General features: G+C 53.0%; 1 protein-coding gene across 3 annotated transcripts in view; it reads right to left on the bottom strand.

Moving 5' to 3' along the window:
* The window catches only part of MASP1 (MBL associated serine protease 1), a 68,589-nt gene that overhangs the window by 36,843 nt on the left and 12,683 nt on the right, over positions 1–19,063 (bottom strand). For 2 of the 3 annotated variants that reach the window (XM_037908965.2, XM_037908966.2), the window contains exons 3-8: positions 13,258–13,435; positions 11,222–11,353; positions 10,174–10,370; positions 9,301–9,448; positions 7,561–7,679; positions 6,433–6,511 (exon numbers count right to left, since the gene is read on the bottom strand). In XM_037908965.2, the coding sequence (XP_037764893.1) occupies positions 6,433–6,511; positions 7,561–7,679; positions 9,301–9,448; positions 10,174–10,370; positions 11,222–11,353; positions 13,258–13,435 (853 nt within the window). Of the gene's footprint in view, positions 1–667; positions 1,139–6,432; positions 6,512–7,560; positions 7,680–9,300; positions 9,449–10,173; positions 10,371–11,221; positions 11,354–13,257; positions 13,436–19,063 lie in introns of those variants that run through there. The other variant, XM_037908967.2, reaches the window with a different exon arrangement.

Here is a 19,063-nt window from a genome sequence, read left to right as displayed (position 1 = left end):
CTCCCCAAGCCCTGCTCTCTATGGGCCTGAGCCAAGATTTCCAGCAACTTCAATGGACTTTGGCTGGCTCTGTGTATGTGGTCCCATAGCTCTCGAGCCCATCTTCATCCACTCTCCCCACTCACTCCCACCGCGGCCCATCATTTCCCCTGCCCATGCACTGTCACGACCACCTAGCCCTTCCCCCACTTCTCCGCTCCTTTCCCTGGCTTGCTCTGTTTTCTTTCCCCTTTCTGTCCCCAAGAGCATGCTAGCAGCCCTTGCCACAATTCCTTCCAGCCGGTGCTCTCTGGCCCCGGAGGTCTCTCCTAGATCTGGGATGGGTGGCAAGGAGATGGAGCCCTCAACATGGAGCCATGAGGCATCCAGTCGTGTCAGGACTTTGAGCAGGCACAAGCAGCTTAAAGAGACTTGTGATCACAGATTGCTTCCTTGTGGATTTATCTTGAAAGCACCTTTTAGTCCCAAAGAGCTGGGGGCGGGGGGTTGAAGTGCACTGGAATATGCTGGCCTAGCCTGGCTTTTTTTGCCCCATGCTATTTAGCTAGAGGGAGGAACGTTTCTTATTCATTACGCTGGAACAGATCCCCAGATTCACCCCGAGAGACCAGGCAGCAAAGAGTTAAATTAAACCAACCGAACAAAACAAGCACAGACGAGGCTGCCAACCTGTGCAGAATGACTTTCATTGTGGTGGGGCGCAGGGCTGGGATGGAGTGGGAGGAGAGGCCCTGTCCATGAAGACCGCCAGGATGCGAGCTCCCTGGCCTGTGTTATGTCTCTCAGCAGCCTAGAGGGTTATTTGTTTTTCCGGCGGGGGCCTGAGTGTTTGAATTCGTTTCAGTTTTGTTTTTCTTTCCCTGTCCGGAGACCCAGTGGGCGTTAAGCGTGTGCCGGGCAGGAAGGGGTTAACAGAGCACGGCACCATACCTACGGCGGCGATGGATTCCATTGTGTCCCATACAGATCAGGAAGGGTGACGGGGGTGGGGATGCCCCGCTGGAGCCCTAATGACTCCCTGACACGTCTCAGAGACACTGGCCACTCTAAGGGGTGCGGCTTGATGGCACCCAGGCTCATGCTGTCGCTTGGTCCAGCTCAGCTCCTCTCTCTGGCCTGGGGTCGGTTGTTTCTGCAGCTGCACCGAAAGCAGAGGAGAAAGGGGGGAAGAGGAAAGCAGAGAGAGAGAAAGCAGAATCAGTGGCCGAGCAGAGAAAGTTCATGCAGGAAACACAGCCCAATAACACCAGAAATAGTTAATGCTACACGGTAGCAATTCAGCAAGCGTGAAAGGCAGCTTGGGTTATACACACTGACTGGGCTCTGCACAGGGATCCATCTCTATTAAAGGTCGATGGGCACTGCAGTGCAATGGAACCCGCTTAAAGGGAAACCTGCCTTAGCGGAGTCACTGTCCTCTGTTGCTTCACTGGGCTTTCTCATTTCACGCATCCTCCTTGGCCGCACTGTGCTCAATTCCCCAGTGGGACGCAGCCTGCACCAGCGTGGCTGGCTCCTGGTCCTATGAAACTTGCCTCACCGGGCCCAGGTCAGCTCCCCCATCAGTGTTTATTAGCGCTCGTTCCAAAATATATGTATTTACCGCCAGATGTTCTGGGGGGGAAAAGTTTCGTTTTTGTGCAACTTTTTCATCGATTATTTCTTTGGAGGGATTTTAATTGACAACAGCCCCTCCCCCCCATTTTTTGACAGCCAAAACTGTCAGTTTGGGGGGGGGGGGGGAAGTGTCAATTTTTCAACGAAACCTCAACAAGATTTGGATGACAATTTCTCTTTGGTCCAAAAGCTGGTGGGGAAAACAGTCTGTGAGGAAAACCCCCCAATCAGTTCTAGTTTTTATTCAGTCTCCGTGCAAGCAGAACTCCAGTGAAATCTGTGGGAGACTGGTATAGTAATAGGGGAATTGGAACCTCAAGGTTTGATTAAATTAGGAGTATTCCTCTGTATTTTCCAGTAATAATTGTAATAATTGTGCCACATGCTTCAAAGGCAATGTAGTAAGATATGATTATATTTAGCAATTCTAGCAGCGTCACGCTTTCCATCCTCAGCGAGATTTGCAAACCAAAATGTACCCTTACAAACACCACTGTGCAGCGGGTTCTATAGGTGCCCGTAGTATTAGGGGGAGGGATAGCTCAGTGGTTTGAGCTTTGGCCTGCTAAACCCAGGGTTGTGAGTTCAATCCTTGAGGGGGCCATTTAGGGATCTGGGGCAAAAATCGGGGATTGGTCCTGCTTTGAGCAGGGGGTTGGACTAGATGACCTCCTGAGGTCCCTTCCAGCCCTGATAGTCTATGATTCTATTTTCAAATAAAGACCCCGCCTGCAATGATATTTGCAAGGGGAGGTTGTGGATCAGGAAAACTCCAGCCGGCAGCACTTCTGGGTCCTCACCGCTGTCCCCCGGTCCCAGGCGTCACCAACACAAGAGAGGAATGAGATCCAAAATGTGCATCTGTAGCTCAGAGCAACTGCATGGATTAGCAAGAGAGTGGAATCCTAGGAGCCTATCCTGGATATACATGGGTGTGTGGAGAGAGAGTAGATGGGGGACAGGCAATGTTTCCTCACGGCTACATAAGGGTCCAAGACACAGGATTTGGATCCATTATTCCACATGGGTGTTTGGATTTATCAGCTGAATGGGTCCCAAGACTCCAAAGATTGAATCGGGATCCAGGTCCGAGGTCCACCAGAGTTCAAAGGCTGGGAGTGAGCTTCCTGGGCTTGTATGGGATCAGAAGTGGAAATCATAGAATCATAGAATATCAGGGTTGGAAGGGACCTCAGGAGGTCATCTAGTCCAACCCCCTGCTCAAAGCAGGACCAATCCCCAACTAAATCATCCCAGCACGCCCAGCTTAGCCACAGGCTGGATGTACTGGAAAGCTGAGGACAGAGTCCACACCCACGAGATTGCAACTGTGATTTTGAAGCAAAAAAGCTCAGGTCAACCTTCAAAATGCAGGGACCTTCTTTGAGCTGCACTACTTCCCAGAGCCTTCTGAAGCTCCTCCATCCATAACCAACAAAACCTACCTCGGTCCTCTGGTCAGCCACCAGAGTGTTTCTTCACACAGCGCACAGTCAACCTGTGGAACTCCTTGCCAGAGGAGGTTGTGAAGGCCAAGACTATAACAGGGTTCAAAAAAGAGCTAGATAAATTCATGGATGATACGTCCATCAATGGCTATTAGCCAGGATGGGCAGGGATGGTGTCCCTAGCCTCTGTTTGCCAGAAGCTGGGAATGGATGACAGGGGATGGATCACTTGATGATTCCCTGTTCTGTTCATTCCCTCTGGGGCACCTGGCATTGGCCACTGTCGGAAGACAGGATACTGGGCTAGATGGACCTTTGGTCTGACCCAGTGTGGCCATTCTTATGTTCTCTCCTCAAGTGTGTGCTTGGTCGATAGATGGTGATAGGGGCTAAGGGTCAAGGTTCAAAGAGTCCCACAAGGTTTTCAGGCCAGGCTGCCGTTGCTCTCAGTGTGAGTAGAACATTGTGCAATGGCAGGAAAGGTAACCCCTTGTCTCCTTTTACAGAGCTCTTCGAGACTTCCTGGGTGGTCGTTGCCAAGTGAGGGAGACCGGCTGACTTCCCCCACTCTTCCCTCTGCTCTGCTCTGCTCTGGGATAGGTGGCAGCAAGTTCAACGCATTGGAGCGTACAGGAAACTGTCAGTGTTTGAGGACCGGTACTTCGTTTTCGTAGAGGCGTTAAACTGGACGGTTCTGAATGTACTGCCCTGGAGGCTGAAGTCCTCCCTTTGTCACAGATCAACTCCAGCTTGGTGCGTGCTTCCCCCACGCTGCCCCATGCGCCTCCACGCTGACCGGGCCGGTGTGATGGGGTGTGCAAACCCTGCACCAGACCGGAAGGGATGGTGGAGTGGTTATGGGCTCACCCCGCCCTGCCCGGCCATACCTGCATGGCCTGTCAGGAGCGGTGTGAGAGCTCAGCAGGAGGCTACTCTGGGGCGAGGACAGACTTCAAGTCTCCAGCTCCCAAGGAGAGGCCTGACGGAAGGCAGGGGCTGCTCCCATGACCACAGACTGTCCAGGCCTCATGAGAGGAGAGCCAGGCTATAAACAATCACCTCAAGACACTTTCTGGTGGCTGAGCAGAGGACATTGAGATGGACTGTGGCTAGCCCAAGGCTGCCTAAAGGAAGAGAGGCTGGGGGCTCGTCTGGGACTTGTTTGTTTCATTTTTTCTCTCTGCCTGTAACCTCAGTGGGGGTGAACTCCAGAAGAGCTCAGCCGGAGGGCTGGGTTTCTGTCTTTGGGCCGGTGATGTTAACATCCACGACCTGGACGATGAGAGCCCAAGAGAGGACGTGACCCTGGTGCACCCCAAAGGGGAGCTGCAGGGGGACCAGGCCCCTGACAGACCACCTAGAGGGGACAGAGGGGAGCTCACTCTCCACGCTGACACTGCCAACATTAGGGTGCTAGCTACTGCCAATTGGGGCGATGTTTTTCTTAATGCACACACTTCTCTGCTAGGAACTGGGTGGACCAGTGGTGTGCCCTCTGCATGTGCAACGCATGCCCCAGGACTGGCTGTGCACTTCTGTCTGCTCCCCAAGTGTGCACAGAGGATGCTAGAAGAAAATGGCGTTCTCCGCACAGCATAACCTCGCATGCGCCGTAGGTGCAAGGTCGTGCTGCACGGAGGACACCATTTTGCATACAAGTGTAGAACTGCGCGCCTGCCTAAATGTGTCAGTCCATGCCACTGGGGTGGACTCTGCCAGTTCATTTAACACTGGCCACTGTCAGATGATAATGCCTTTCGGCTACTTCTGACCTGGGCTGGATCAGAACCGATGACCTTGAGGTCAAAGGCTCCTTACCCTGGCACTAATTTTTTAATCTTGAACATTTCACACAGCTGATCATTCGGAGGAACGTTACCGTTCCTTTCTAGCTTCAACTGCAGCACAAGTGTGAGCCTGGACTGCCAGCCTGGCACCTGGCCCACCCAGCGTTCTCAAACCCTGGGATGCAGCTATTCCTGTTCTGTAAGATCCAACTGTGGATGACATGAGAGCAGGGACATTTGGGTTTAAGCAATCTATACATTCCTGACATGGACACCAGGAAGCTAATTCAAAAGGCAGACATTAGTGATGAGAGCCATAGCTGTGCACGCTGGAGAAAAGAAGTCAGTGGTTTGCAGGAAAAAATTGATTGTGATGAAGGTGTAAATAGTGCATTTCATTAGCTTGATTTCAGAGACAGGGGAACTAGGTCAGAAGACATAGAAGTGATCTGAGGCCTGGTCTACACTGCAAAGTTAGGTTGATATAAGTCTCCTTGCGCGGACCTATTTGTGCAAGTGTCTCCACTCAAATTTGTCTCTGGCTGACATAAGCGCCCCACGATGGTGATGAAGTAAAACTACTTCCCTGAACGGCGCTGACCCCAGCTTGGTGAGCACCTTACCAGCTCTCCCTTGTGTGCAAGCAGCCAGGATGCATGTGCACAGGTGATGTACTAACTTCGGCACTGTACACCGACGCAACTTGCGTCGACCAAAGTCTGTAGCGTAGACCTGGTCTGAGTCTTCACTCATTCTTTCAAAGGGAACTTTTTTTTTTTTGAGGTTTGCAAAAAATATTTGGCCAACTTTTCTAATTTGATTTGTCTCTGCATTGCTTCGTTCTGGGTAGAGACAGGACCACACCAAAGCCCTGGTTTGGATACCCCCAAAACTGGCAAGAAATTCAGATCTGTATTCAGATTTTACAAACGGTCCTTATGTCTATAATGGGCAGAGTAACCACATCCATCCGCCCAGCTCCAGACATCCCCCAGACTTGGACAAGTCCAGATTCACACCAGAACTCGGCAGCTGGCTCCCCGCAGCCATGAGTAGAAGTGAAGGAGCGGAATGATCACAACAAAGACTGTCTGGTGAGAGCTCGACCCAGATTTTGTGGATGAAAGAAGTTCTGAGAAGGTCTGAATCGGTACCTGAACCTTTCCATATCCCCCCACCCATTGCTAGCAGCTTTTGGGCTTGATCCAGCTGCCAGCAAAGTTAACTGGAGCCTTCCCACAGATGTCAACGGGCATTGGATCAGGCCCTTAATGACTGGCTGAAGATTTTCTCAGATGAGCCAGGCTAGGGCTTGCTTGGCCGTCTGAGACGTGAGAAGGTCAAACAGCTTGGAAATCCAATTAAATTAGTAAGTCACTCAAGGAAAAAAATAAACAGCCAACCTGTGGCATTGGGCACAAACCCTGTTCCGTTTAGGAGAAAGAGCCAACCTGGTTTTGCAGAGGTATAATTAATAGCCACCCTGGCTGGTGAGGTGCCTCTGAGCAGCGGATTGCACTCTGTGAGCCTGGCATAGTAGTTCCCTATAGCGTTCGTGGTCGGGGGGGAGGGTTTCTTACTTTTGCAGATGGGGATCTTGTTGCTCCATGTTCCGTCCTTCAGACACTCGATCTGGAAGGAGTTGCTCTCCACGTTATCCTGGGCAGAAGGGACAAGCGAAAACCATTATCCATGCAGCCAAAGGACCTCCCCCTCCCACTGCAAAGACTCATCTTCCCAATGGCCTGACCGGCCCAGCTATCCACCGTAAAGAGACGTTGCTCACTGGGCAAGCCAGTAACAAAGAGAGTTTCCTCTTCATTAAGAACCCCTCCGTTTACTGAGTTTGAAAGAAAATTAGAAAACAAATGTGTTTTTTTCCCAAATATGACGGCAGTGGGCGCAGTATTAGAACCTAGCCAGGAGGATGGAGCAGCCTATCATAGGGTATTAGTGTACTGGGACATAGGAGTGATGCTAGAGATGGATTATATAAAGAGAGAGGTCATTTTATGAAGCCCCAGGGATGGGGTAGGTAGAGCCGAGGATGGCTCAGTACTGATTCAGAGGTAAGAGTTCCACCTACTGATTCATCAGCATTTTCTTCAGTTACCAGCTACTCCGTGAAGGTCACCTACCAAAGGACCAGCCCTGCTTGGCTTGGGAGAGTGTAGCAGGAAATCACAGACAGAGCAGCACCCCAGGTGCCTCCATCTCTTGGGGAGACGCCAAGCCTTGCGTCTGACTTATTTGCCAGTAGTTAGTTTGCTGGCGTGGGCGAGAGGTTTAGCTGGTGGTTGGGGGACGTGCTGTATTCTCTCTCCTCCCACTTCTTTAGTGGCTAGTTTGTGGCTCTAAGCGTGTCGGGCCCTTGTGGATAGTTCTTGCTCCGGGAGAGTTGGATGGGCTTTTCTTTGATTAATTTCTCCAGAGCACGGCTGCAGCCTCCTGTGGCAGCGACGCCCATCCCGGGATAGTTTCAGAGCGTTTAAGGCTGAAGGGACCATCCGATCATCTAGCCTGACCTCCTGTGCTTTGGCTCATTACCCTAGAACATTGTAGGCGTCCTTAAATACGGACATGCCTCTGGCTCGAATGCCAGACACGTGGAGCGCCCCCCAGTGGCCCCAGGTTTCCTCTGGTGGAGGAGAGGAGAGAATCTGGCCCAGCGCCCCGAACGCTCCCATCAAAGCCAGTGGCTCTGGTACCTTTAGCACGTTGTAGCCGGTGTTGCAGCTGATGACCACCTGGTCCTTAAAAGTGTACTTGGCCTGCGAGGGCTCGATTTTCCCGTTGATTGGCGGCTGCACCAGTGGGCACGGGTTCCCTTTGAGGGGGGAGAGGGGAACAAAGAAAGACCATGCTGACCGACTGGCGAGGGTGTGTGAGGGTGGCACCCCAACCAATGGAGGCTGCTCCGAATTCCAGGGCCCACAGCTGTTTATTAGGGTAATAGTTCCCACCAATTCTCACTGGGCCAGACCTGCAGGCAGAGGGGCATGTCACGGGGGGCACAGAGACTGTTGCTTCCTATGGGGTTGCCTTTGGAATCCCCCCCGAGGTGTCTTGCCCACTCACTGGCCTGGCTATTTTCGAACATAGCTGTGTATTTTGGATGAAACGAGGACCGATGACTGCACGCTTAGCATAGACATCCTGTTCCTCCCAGTGGCCCAATGCCTGGTCCTGCTGCTGTGAGTGGCAGGTACATCAAGGTGGTTTCCAAGTGGCAAAAATATTCGATAGCGAGGTCTGTCGGTCAGGGAGGTCGCCCCTGTAGCTAAGCTGATGCCCGGGGTGAGCTGGCATGCTGTGCTGTGACTGGCACACCGTGTACCAGGCTGTGACTGATCCATCCAGCTGGGAGGTCAGGGCAAGCCAGTGGGGGAAGCAAGGAACCCAGCTGTGGGGTGGCGTGACACAAGCACTGATTAGGACGGGCTCAGTGACCTCTCCTGGGCAGCACCGTGCAGAGGAGGAGGGTTAGGGCGGGGGGTGAAGGCTGGGGAAGAGCTGGTGTTGGAGAAACCTTCCTCACTGCCAAAGCCTGAGTCCCGGAGTGGAGGGAGCAGGGAATTCCCCAGCGGGAGCTGTGCAGCGAGACAGGCTTCGGCGCGGCCCAGCAAACACTTCCCTGCCGCTAGCCTAGCAGAGCTGCTGCCTTTACAACCCCTCAGAGACACACCCAAGGTCAGGTCCCCCAGTGGGCCACCCCGTGCAAGGCTGCGCCCCTGCGTGGGGTGCCAGTAGCAGAAACTGACCCTGGGAACCTCTGGATCCAAAAGCATAAGCCTCTCCTAAGCTCAGACCGCTACCTAGCTGTATTAGCCCAGGCTGCCGCCACCTGCGGGCCTGCCACTACTAGAGGGGGACAGAGTGCTGCGCGGAATGTGGACGGGTTACACCTACAGGCCAGCAGGCTCCTGCGTGCCAGTCCGGGCTGCGCTGCCGGGCAGGCTGCACACAGACTTCAAACTGTTACCCAGGCCTGGCTCAAGACCGCCGTGGCAATGGCACAGAGCAGCATTATTAAGGGAAGGCATGCTGTGAAATTAAAAAGGCAGCCCATTTAGCCTGCAGAGTTAACCTGTGGAACTCGCTGCTGCAGGATGTTAGTGAGGTAAATAAAGAGCTTGGTAAGGTCCAAAAAAGAGGGGGTGATGCTTGTCTGAATAGCAGTAGCATGTGCAGTGACATTGGCTAGTGAGGATCATGGGAGATCCCTGTCCCCATGTTTGAGGGCACAGCCATGCTCAGGGAGAAGTCCCCGTCCAAAGAACAGGATTGCTCAGTTAAATTAATTATGCAAGATCTATCCCATCTCTTGCCTGAAGTCTCTGGCCTTGGTCATCGTCAGAGACAGGATTCTAGACCAGGTGGAGCCTTGGTCTCTATGTGCAGGGTCCAGCCCCCTGTGCACGGTGAAGGGAAGAAGCCAGAGCAGTTACCGATTGCTGTGTAGGATAACTTCCACCCTTGGTTCTCTCCTGAGCTGTCGCTGTGGAACAGGATCTGAACGCTATTGCTTTGGGTTTCTAGACGTCCTGGGGATTTTTCCCCACAGAAAGGGCCAAACTCCTTCCGACCGGCTTTAATCTGCCAGAGCAACAAGAGGAGATGGTGCAGAGAGTTAGGATCCACTGGGGGCTCACTATGCACTGAGGCTGGCGCGCGGGTCTCTCTACGCCCAGCGGCTGGCGCGTGGGTCTCTCTACGCCCAGGGGCTGGCGTGTGGGTCTCTCTATGCCCTGAGGCCTTGCGAATATAAATATGTCTTAGACCCTCTGTGAAATGCTTTGGGGGAGGGGGACAAGGAGGGGCACCTCTCACTGGTCTCCAATGAATGTTTGCCCAAATCTCAAAGGCTTTGCAAGGTCACACACAGGCTGGGATCGCCATGAGATGCTCAGGACTGACCCAGCCATGGTGCTATGTGACAGCTCAGGAATGGGGTGTACTGGCAAAGCTGGGGGCGCGAGGAGGGCACCAGTGCTGGACTAGCAGGGGGTGCTGCAAATAGGGGGTGAGCTGGGGCTCTGTTCGTACTCAGGGAATGGCATGAGGAAGTTTGCCTGAGTAAAACCTGAGCAAATCTTCAGTGGTGGGCTTTTAGTTTTGCAGGCAGGGCTTAAATTCAGCTGGAGCTGTCCGGAGCGGAGCTGCAGTAAATATTCAGCCCTGCTGTAAGCAGGCTCTGCTCCCACGGGCTGTACTCACTTGGGCCTGGGTCGCGGGTGGTCCGATGAGCTAGGAGTTGAGGTAACGTGGGGGGAGTCACGCCCAGAGATCTCCCAGAGCTGGGGCCAACCCAGCCAGCTCACCTTGATGTAATCGTAGGGGCAGGACACCTCCGGGTGGTCCTCAATGTCGAAGCTGTCTTCGAACTGCAGGCTGATGAGGAAGCCTTCCTCCAGCTCAATGCGGTACAGGCAGTCGGAGCTCTTGGGATAGGGGCTGGGGAAGTCGGCGCTGGTGATCACCCCACTTCTCTGGGTGAAGAGGTTGCTGCTGCACTCCACTGAAAGGCACACGGGAACCCTGAGCAACCGGCCTCTCCGGGCTAGACCCTGGGTCCCGGAAGGAGCCCAGGGTTAAAATCTGGCCTGCTGCCCCAGCGTTGTCTCCTATTCCTAGCCCTGGGCAATCTCCCCTCAGAACACCTCCACCTGACCTAGCTGACAGGGAACCTCTGGACCGGATCCTGATCTCACGCACACCCGCACCCACCAGGAGTGGGGCCACCGATGCCAGTGGAGTTATGCTGGTGTGAACCAGAGGGGAATCGAGCCCAACGCTGCTGAGAGGACAAGTGCTGGCTGCAGGGGAGATCCACTGGGATCCGGGGAAGGACATCTCCATCCCCAGGCTGCTCTGCTGTTACAGCCCCCATCGCTGCTCCGACCCTCACCCATGCCCGGGGGGATTGGCTGGTGGATCTGTGTCATTGTGGATCCACTGGCCCTTAGCTGCCATAGCCCCCCGCAGGCTGCTCGGGTGCAGGGAGCCCCCTTACAGATGTGCTCAGAACAAGCATGCTGAGACCTTCCTGTGCAGGAATCTGCACTGGCCAGTCCTAATGCATTCTTTGGGCCAAGGTCAGTCTTTATTTTGGTGTCGCACAAGCCAAGAGCAGAGGTGAACCGGCCACACTGCCACACTGGCTGACCACACCCACTCGGACACTCTGAGCAGAGAGTGCATGGCCAGCGTGCTCCCCAAGTCCCAGCTGGGGGGTGGGCAGGGAAAGCAGACACAGGCCAGAGAGGGCAGATTTGCCCTAAGGGCTAAAGATCCAAGTGTGGCAGAGAGCGCGGCATGATCTGTCCCAGCTGCCTGATGTCTCTGGCAGAGCCCGGAGCTGGGCCGTACCTTTGCAGGTCCTGTTGTCAGAGTGCAGGATGTAGCCAAATCGGCAGGAACAGTAGTACCCCCCGATGTAATTGTGGCAGTTGTGGTCGCAGGCCAGCTCCTCATCGCTCTTTTCCAGGCACTCGTCCACATCTGCAGGGGAGCGAGAGTTGAGCAGAGCCTTAGAAAGACAGGCACCAAGACAGGAGCACCCCCCGCTCCTCCCGGCACTGCTCCCGAGGGGGCTTTTAGACACAGGCAACAAGGAGGAGCTAGGATGCACTCGGACCAAATGGCGACGAAGTTTCGGTCCATATTTCATGGCTCATCCATGATGGGCTGAAGCAAAAGCCCACATCTGACCATCCCATGATGCATTAACACGGGGCTGACTGGTGTGAGAAAAGGAGGAGCTGGCCTGCCATGGCAATCGGTACACCTGCCCCACCGCGTAGGGGGTGGGGTCATAGAGTTATGATCCTACAGCCTCACACAGCCAACCGTCCAGCAGCAAGCGAGTGTTTTGTTTGCAACAGCAACTCGCTGTCTATCAATGGAGTGCCCCCGCAGGGCAGGAATTCGACTGCTGGGACCGGGGCCCTAGGGCTGTGTTTTCATGTGCGTTACAAGGGTCATGCTTAGTCTGTTCCCTCCGTCTCCCAGTGCTCAGATCACTTTGTGTTGCCTTCTAAACACTTAGGGCCAGATTCTGCTCTCAGCTACACTGGCATCATTCTGGAGTAACTGCATGATGTCACCCTGGTGTAAGAATCCCTCAAAGCAGCAATAAATGGTAGATGGAACGGTTTCCCTTAAAGTCCTCTCCACCTCACCAAAATGGCAACTGAGATGCAAGGGTGGATTAAGGGGTCTGAAGCCTGGTCCCCAAAATTGAGGGCTGAGGGCAGGATAATCTCACTGGGGATTCCTTTGAGTATGAGAGGGAAAGATGATGCTGGGCCAGTCTTGGAGTGTAGGAGCTGGGCTGGTATATCAGCCTGAAGCCCCGATTCCCAGAATCTGGGGGCACTTTGGGGAGTGACAGACACCGACCTGACAATCTGCAGTTAGTCTGTAGCAACCTGCCTGGAACTTGGAGGGAGGAGTAGAGGTTGCAGCGGGGGAAGAGTTAGAAAGAGACACCAGCAAGTCAGTCTGTGTGCACATGGCTGGAATGCTAGCTGCAGTTGGAGCATCTCTGTAAATAGTTCTCCTAATAAAGAGCCAGTTTAGGTTTAGAAACATGAAGTCCTCTCATGTTATTACCCAGCCCATGGTGCACGCAACAGACTTTGCCACTGCAGGGGTCAAGACTAAATCAGAAGAGGATAAATAAAAGAGAATGATGGAGAGCCAGGGTGGGAGGAGAGAGGACTGGCATGCTGTCCAGCAGGGGATCTCAAGCTTGTTCATAGTGTGCACCACATCTTAATACAGAGATTGTCTCCTGGACACCTCTCCTCTCACTGGCAAACTCCCAGACCACCTCACCTGCCGTTCACAATGCCGTAACATCTCTGCAGAAAGTGTTCTCATTGAAAGCAACACTAGGAAAAAATGTCAGTGTCTTTAACGGTCTTTGATGCAATTCAGTGGCTGGGAACAGGGAGGAGAAACCAGCACCATGTGCCCAGCCAACTCTCAACATGCCACCAGCAAGTGCCCTGCAGACTGCAGTTTGGGCAGCCTCTGCTGTGTGCCAACATGTCATGGCAGTGGGCATCACACATCCTTCTGCGCCCCCCTGAAAATGTCTCAGTTTGCCAAGCACTCCTTTGGGATTGCTTGAGCTTCAGTGGAAGTCACCCCCGGCTCTGCTAATACTCAGCACTTTCCATGGTGACCATAGGCCCTGCACTGCTAACAGCTGATAGAAATTCTCTTTATTCAAGAAGCAGGGGCCTGTGCGTTTGGAGCGGAAGGATCTGAACTCTACCCCTCTCGAGCCATGAAGTTCTGCATCATCCTCAGAGCCTTGGAGTCCTAAGGGGCTATAGGTTTGTAGCAGTATCGTAGTGTACCTGTGTCTGCTACTTCACTGCAAAGGAGCTACTTACCCACTGCTGTGTAATGGGCGTCAAAGCCAGTGAAGCGCTCCTCATTGGAGAAGTCGGATCTGAACGTGAGGCCCATGTAAGAACTTGGAGACAAGACCACCTGCTGCCCGGGGGCCTGCTCTGTGTCTGTCGTCTCCCTGCCACAGAAAGTTGCCAAGACTTGGTCTTCAGCCTCAACCTATTAAAAGCCAAAGAAAGACTCTGTTAACACAAGGCATGGCTGGAGATGCACCAGTCTGCTCAGCTGCTCAGCCAGCATGGTGCACGGTATTCACAACTGACACTCTACTCATAGGAAAGGGCTCAGGGCACCAAAGGCATCAACGAGGAGACTGACTTGGTGTGGAAGAGCTTCCAGTGAGGTCTCTAGTCAATCCTGTATCATGGCAAGTTAGATTTCTTCCTAAACCACCCATTTAATAGACACTAAGACCCAAAGGTCCCACCATGATAAGCCAGTGAGATGCCCCCTACACAGCACAAGCCACAGGACTTCACCCAGTAATTTCCATAGTGAAGACAATTTTTCTCCCCGGCTGGGTAAGTAAACACCGCTGAATCCAGTAATGTGCAGTTGAACATTGAGTAAGGCATCTCCAAGTGATGAAGACCAGATGAGCTTGGAATCACTTCAACGCTGGCATCTTTGCAACAGCTCTTGGTAGCTTGCCCCACTGCCCAGGCCCATCTTGCAGCTACATAAAGTCGCCCTTCCTATTTAACTTACATTCTGTTTGCTGCAGCTTAGGCTGCGAGTCAAGTGCCATCTATCATGTGACCACTTGAAATGGTTCAGCAGGTTGTCTTAATTACCAGTGCTTAGGAACAGCTGAGGAATGACTCTCTCATGAGGTATGAAAAAAATAGTTTCCAGAGGGTTATGATTTTTATTTAAAAAGATATATCTGTATTTTAGCTGATAAAGAGCTAGCGAGAAATGTCAGATCGACACTGCTGGAGACTGAAGCTTCCTCTTTATCTGCACAGCGTTTGGATGAACTTCCATTCACCCCCGACCCTGCTAGTGTACCAGAGACCGGAGAGAGAGCCCACTCCCCACGATCCATTTGATTCTAACCTCTCTGCTGAGCCTGACATCTGGATGCCACTTACACATTTATGCTGGAGGCACCTACTCACTGAGAAGCAGACAGAAAAACCAACACTCCTTTCTCGATGGCTGCCAAAGAGCCACCAGATTGAAAGGTGCCAGATTTACATCCCTGAAGACTGAAGTCTTCTGCTTAACCACCTACCAGGCCCTGTGCTGGCAAGGATGCTGCAGACTTCCCCCATTCGCTGTCCCACCCAGAGAGATCATGGCCATGCAGCTTTCATGATATCGTTGCAGCAAAAGCCAGCTGCCTGGGGTTAAGAAGAAGATCCCTCTATGCGAGATTGTTCTATAAGGTGTCCCTTATGGATGTTTGAAACCTCAGCTGGTACTGGCCACTCTCACGGACAGCATTAGCTGGGCCATTGATCTGATGCAATGTGGTAATTCCTCTGTCCCTAAGACGCAACATCGAAGCGACATAACGCGACATCAGCTTGACGTACACATGCAGGGTGAGGGACACCGCTGTGTGTTCTATTCCTGGACAGAAATCAGGGGGTTATTTCCGTGTCTTCCGAGCGAAAGCTTGTCTCTCTCACCCACAGCAGTTGGTCCCCTAAAGATATTACCTCACCCAGCTGGTCAGGCAGAAGGAGACATCCAAAAGACCTGGTAATATCAGCTACACATAACAGAGAAAAGGGGAGGTGAGTCTGCTTTGGGAGAGGGGGGAATCAGGACAGACCGTGGAGGAAAGAATGTGAAGGTTAATTTAGAGCCCAGGTGTGCAATTTCTATTCACAGCTGTTTGCCTCTGGAAGGTTCCCCCCCCATCTCCTGCCTCCATGCTGACCAGCTCCACAGCCCCAGCCTCACCTTTCTCTGCACTTGGTTCTGGGAGCCTCTTCAGAACCCCAGGAGATCGCCAGTGACCTTGTAAACGGGCAGAGTAACAGGGCGACAAGGGAACTCCAATCAGCAAATTCGAGGAGGCCATCAAGGAGAGGGAGGCCCAGCATTTAGATTGTGTTAAAAAAGACAAACCACCCCAAACATTTCTATGGGCTTATTTTTAAAAATGGAATTGAGAAGCGTTTGGGGCATTGTTGGGATGTCCGTTCCCCGGCAGTGCTGGAGTCCCAAACACAACCGGTTTTGTCCTATGAAGGAGATCCAGAAAGTGAAACTGACTAGGAACTGAAGTGAAACTGACCTGCCTAGTTTTATGTCTCAGCTGAGCAAAGTGTGATAAGTAACTGAACTGCATCAGGAGCCTGTGGAATTGCATTCACTTTGAATGTCCGAAAGAGAGATTAGGAACAGGGACAGGGAGATTTTTTAAATGATCAGATGGGACCAAGTACCCCCCCAACACCCCAGCCCAGTCTCCAGTCTTTCCCCTCTGAATTAGCATGCCTGTGTTCCTGCATGCTAAACTCCCAGGACCTATGTGGTATGCACAGAGATGATTAGAACCGTCAGCAATAGGACAATGCCATTTCACAATGACTCCTGGGTTTCGAAATTTGTTTTCATTACGCATCAGAACAAAACCAAAATCCTTTGAACATTTTTCGTGAAATGGAATTGGGTCAGAATGGCACTTGCCCCCTCGCTCTCTGCTCAGAAATAAACCGAGAGCATCGGACCTCAAAACCATTCTAATGAAAACATCATTGGAACCCATATGTCTCTCCAAAACATTTCAGCTTTGATGAAACAGCCTATTTCAGTGAAATTTCATTTAGCTGAATATGTTCAGCCAGCTCTATTTCATATATAAGTGATTATTACTGTTATTATTTATTCATAGTGTGGTAGCACATAGGCACCCCAGTCCTTGACCAGGACCCCACTGTGCAGGGTGCGGTACAAACAAAGAACAGAAATGACCCGCCCTGCCTCGCAGAGCTGACAGCCTAAGTATACTGATGGATACAGGCAGAGAGAGGTGACCAAGGCCACAGTGCAACAATACTGGTCAATGTCAGAGGGAGTGATCTCAGTCCACCAGCTGCCTAACCGCCGAGAGGTTTCTTGTCGGTGTCGTGGCAAAGGAGAGATGACTCTTGTGTTCTGCTCTAGCTCTGCGTCTGGTCTCGGGTAAATCGCTCTGTGCCTCTTCGTCCCGCTCTATAAAATGGAGCTAATTCCTGACTCCCAGTGGGACGGGGAGGCTAAATTCATTTATGTTTGCTAAAGGCACTGGGGTCAAGTTTTCTAACGCACCTGAAATGACTTTGGAGCCTGGGTTCCCAATTTCAAAAGGCTTAGATGCCCAAGTCCCACTGAAAGTCCTGCAGGTGACTTTTGAAAATGGAACTTTGGATGCTTTTGAAAATGTTCCCCTTTGTGATCTCTCCACGGAAGGGGGACAAATGAATCATTTAAAATGATTGTCAGTTCAGGATGTCAGTAGGCCGGTATTGTTTAATACCCCGGGGATCTGCGTCTGAATAAGGTCTCATACGCCTTTGCTGGAGTTCACTGGCGCTGGAGGTACAATTTCCATCTTGGGCAGACATCCGCGTGTGAGCTCTGCGGGAAGGGGCTAGCCACCCGGAGTACGTCCCTGGGATCTTGGCTGGGGTGGCTGCCCGTGCAGATCAGAGTGACACTGCTATTTTTAGCATGCTAGCTCCATCAGGCTGGTGGGAGTACGCGTACCCATGCTGGGAATGACGCTGCCAGACCCTCAGTGAAAACCGGCGTGGGTGCAGATTGCCTGCTGTACAGAGCAGAGAGAGACCCCAGATAAACGCCGCTGCGGTCAGCCCATCTTGGCCCGTTGCTGTGGTGTTGTGTTGTCAGCTTGTCCCCTCCCTCGGCTCCTAGCTCCATGCTGGCCTGGGCATTGTAACCTCCTCCAGCTGCTGTTCGCAGCACCCTGCCTGCGTTCCTATGAGGAGATTTGAATAGGAAGAGCCCCCCTGCTTTCCCCCATTGGGGGAGGGGGTGGTGGAGGAATGTTGCTTTCCCAGCTTGTGCCAGCCCTGCTCCTTTTCATGCCAAGTGAATTCTATTAAGGGGAGGACTAAAGAAGCCGTCCTCCATTGCCAGAGGATGGATCAGCGCTGTGGCTGCCCTGATCTTCCCATCTCCCTCCCTCTGGAGGGTTCTCTGGCCTTGGGGTTTGGAACGGCTGGCTCCCCATGCCCCACAGAGGAGAGGGCTCTGCATGCTGGTGGGTATGGACGATCTGGACTGTCCTGGGAATGTGAGGATGGGCGGCCAAGTGACTGAGCTCCTGTTTCTGTTGGGATACGGACAGGGGTGGGTGTGACACAGGGGCCTGCACCAACAAAATGAAGGGGTCTGGGAGTGTGACAGGTGTGAGAGAGAGGCGAGTGAGTGTGTGAGGAGTGTGTGTGCGAGGGAGGGGAATGAGTGTGTGCGGCAATTGTGTGTGTGTATTTGCTGACGTCAGGGGAATGGGCACGTGGGGGGTTGTGAGTTGGACAGGGCTGTGTTTGTATGAGTGAGGAGGGTGCGTGTGGAAACTGTGAGCATGACAGGCAGGAGCTTTCAAGGTGTTCCTAACGCTCTCGCTAGCATGCAGAGCTGCAAAATCTTTCCTCCTCACCTAGTGCCAGGCCTGCAACCCAGCGCCTGGGGGAGGTGCCAGGCTCACAGTGGCGGCTGGGTGGCGAGCTTGGCCCGGCATCCGTTCCCCTGACAGCTCTGCCTGGCCATTTCTGTTGCCTCAAGGCAGCAGCAGCCCTGGGGACTCGTGCGATCCCCCTTCCTGGGCTGGAGGATTTCACTGTGGTGCTCCCTGGGCCCCAGCCTCACTTCTTGGAGCCCATGTCTAGCTCCCCCCCTCCAAATCCTGAGGTGCAGGGAGCCCCTGTGGCAGCCTGTCTCTTGGCTCACTGGGGACGTAGGCCCCCACCTACAGCCCACCCTTTCTGCCATGCAGTGGCACCGGTTCAGTTGGGCCAGAGCCCCCAGAGAAAGGGGGCAGCATTTGGACCACAACAGTTTTAGAATTCGGATTAAATGAAGGACAAATATGTAAAGGTGGAGCCGATCTACAACCCTGGCTCGATTTAACCCAGACTCCAGGCACAGACCCCCCGCTCACAGCACCAGGGCACATATCGTATCACATTACGGTGAGCAGTTCTCCGCTGGCATCGGTGTCCGACGGATCCAGTGCAAACGCCAGCTGCAGACAGGGCCGACCGCACAAAGCAGAAAGCCATCTGCATGCTCCCTGTATGGTGCCTACAAGGCAGAGGCAGCATATGGAGAATGAAAGCTCCCGGAAAAAGCTCCGGCTGGTACAAAATGCAGCAGCCCATCTGCTTGTGGACACAAGTCACTGTGAAGGCATCAGCTGGGCACATTGCTCTCTGGTCTGCCTCACTGGGTCTCTGCCCCAGTACTCAGAGCCCTCTGTGGGATTGACCGTCGCTACCTGAGAGACACCACGCCCTCTGCAACTGTGATCTCCCACCACAGCTCCACTGGACTGGAACGACGAATCTGCCCACCAGCAGTGGGAGGGTCACAAGCGTCAGAGATAGGATCCTTCCCAGGAGTTGGACGTAGACTGGGGAACTCCCTCCCACAAGGAGATGAGAACACCAGCTGAAATGTCAACTCAACCCCTCCCCTCCCAACCGCCAGATTTAAACTGTGACTGAAGGTAGGTCTCCACCATTGGTTCTGAGCCCCAACTTTCCTCAAAGCTTGGAGAGGTGTAGATCCACTGTTCTGGTCCTGATGCAGAGGAGAACCTGTCCT

The sequence above is a fragment of the Chelonia mydas genome, chromosome 9, assembly GCF_015237465.2.
Source record: "Chelonia mydas isolate rCheMyd1 chromosome 9, rCheMyd1.pri.v2, whole genome shotgun sequence".
Lineage (NCBI taxonomy): Eukaryota > Metazoa > Chordata > Testudines > Cheloniidae > Chelonia > Chelonia mydas.
Note: the sequence above shows the minus strand (reverse complement) of the source record. Positions and strands in the feature narration are given on the sequence as shown.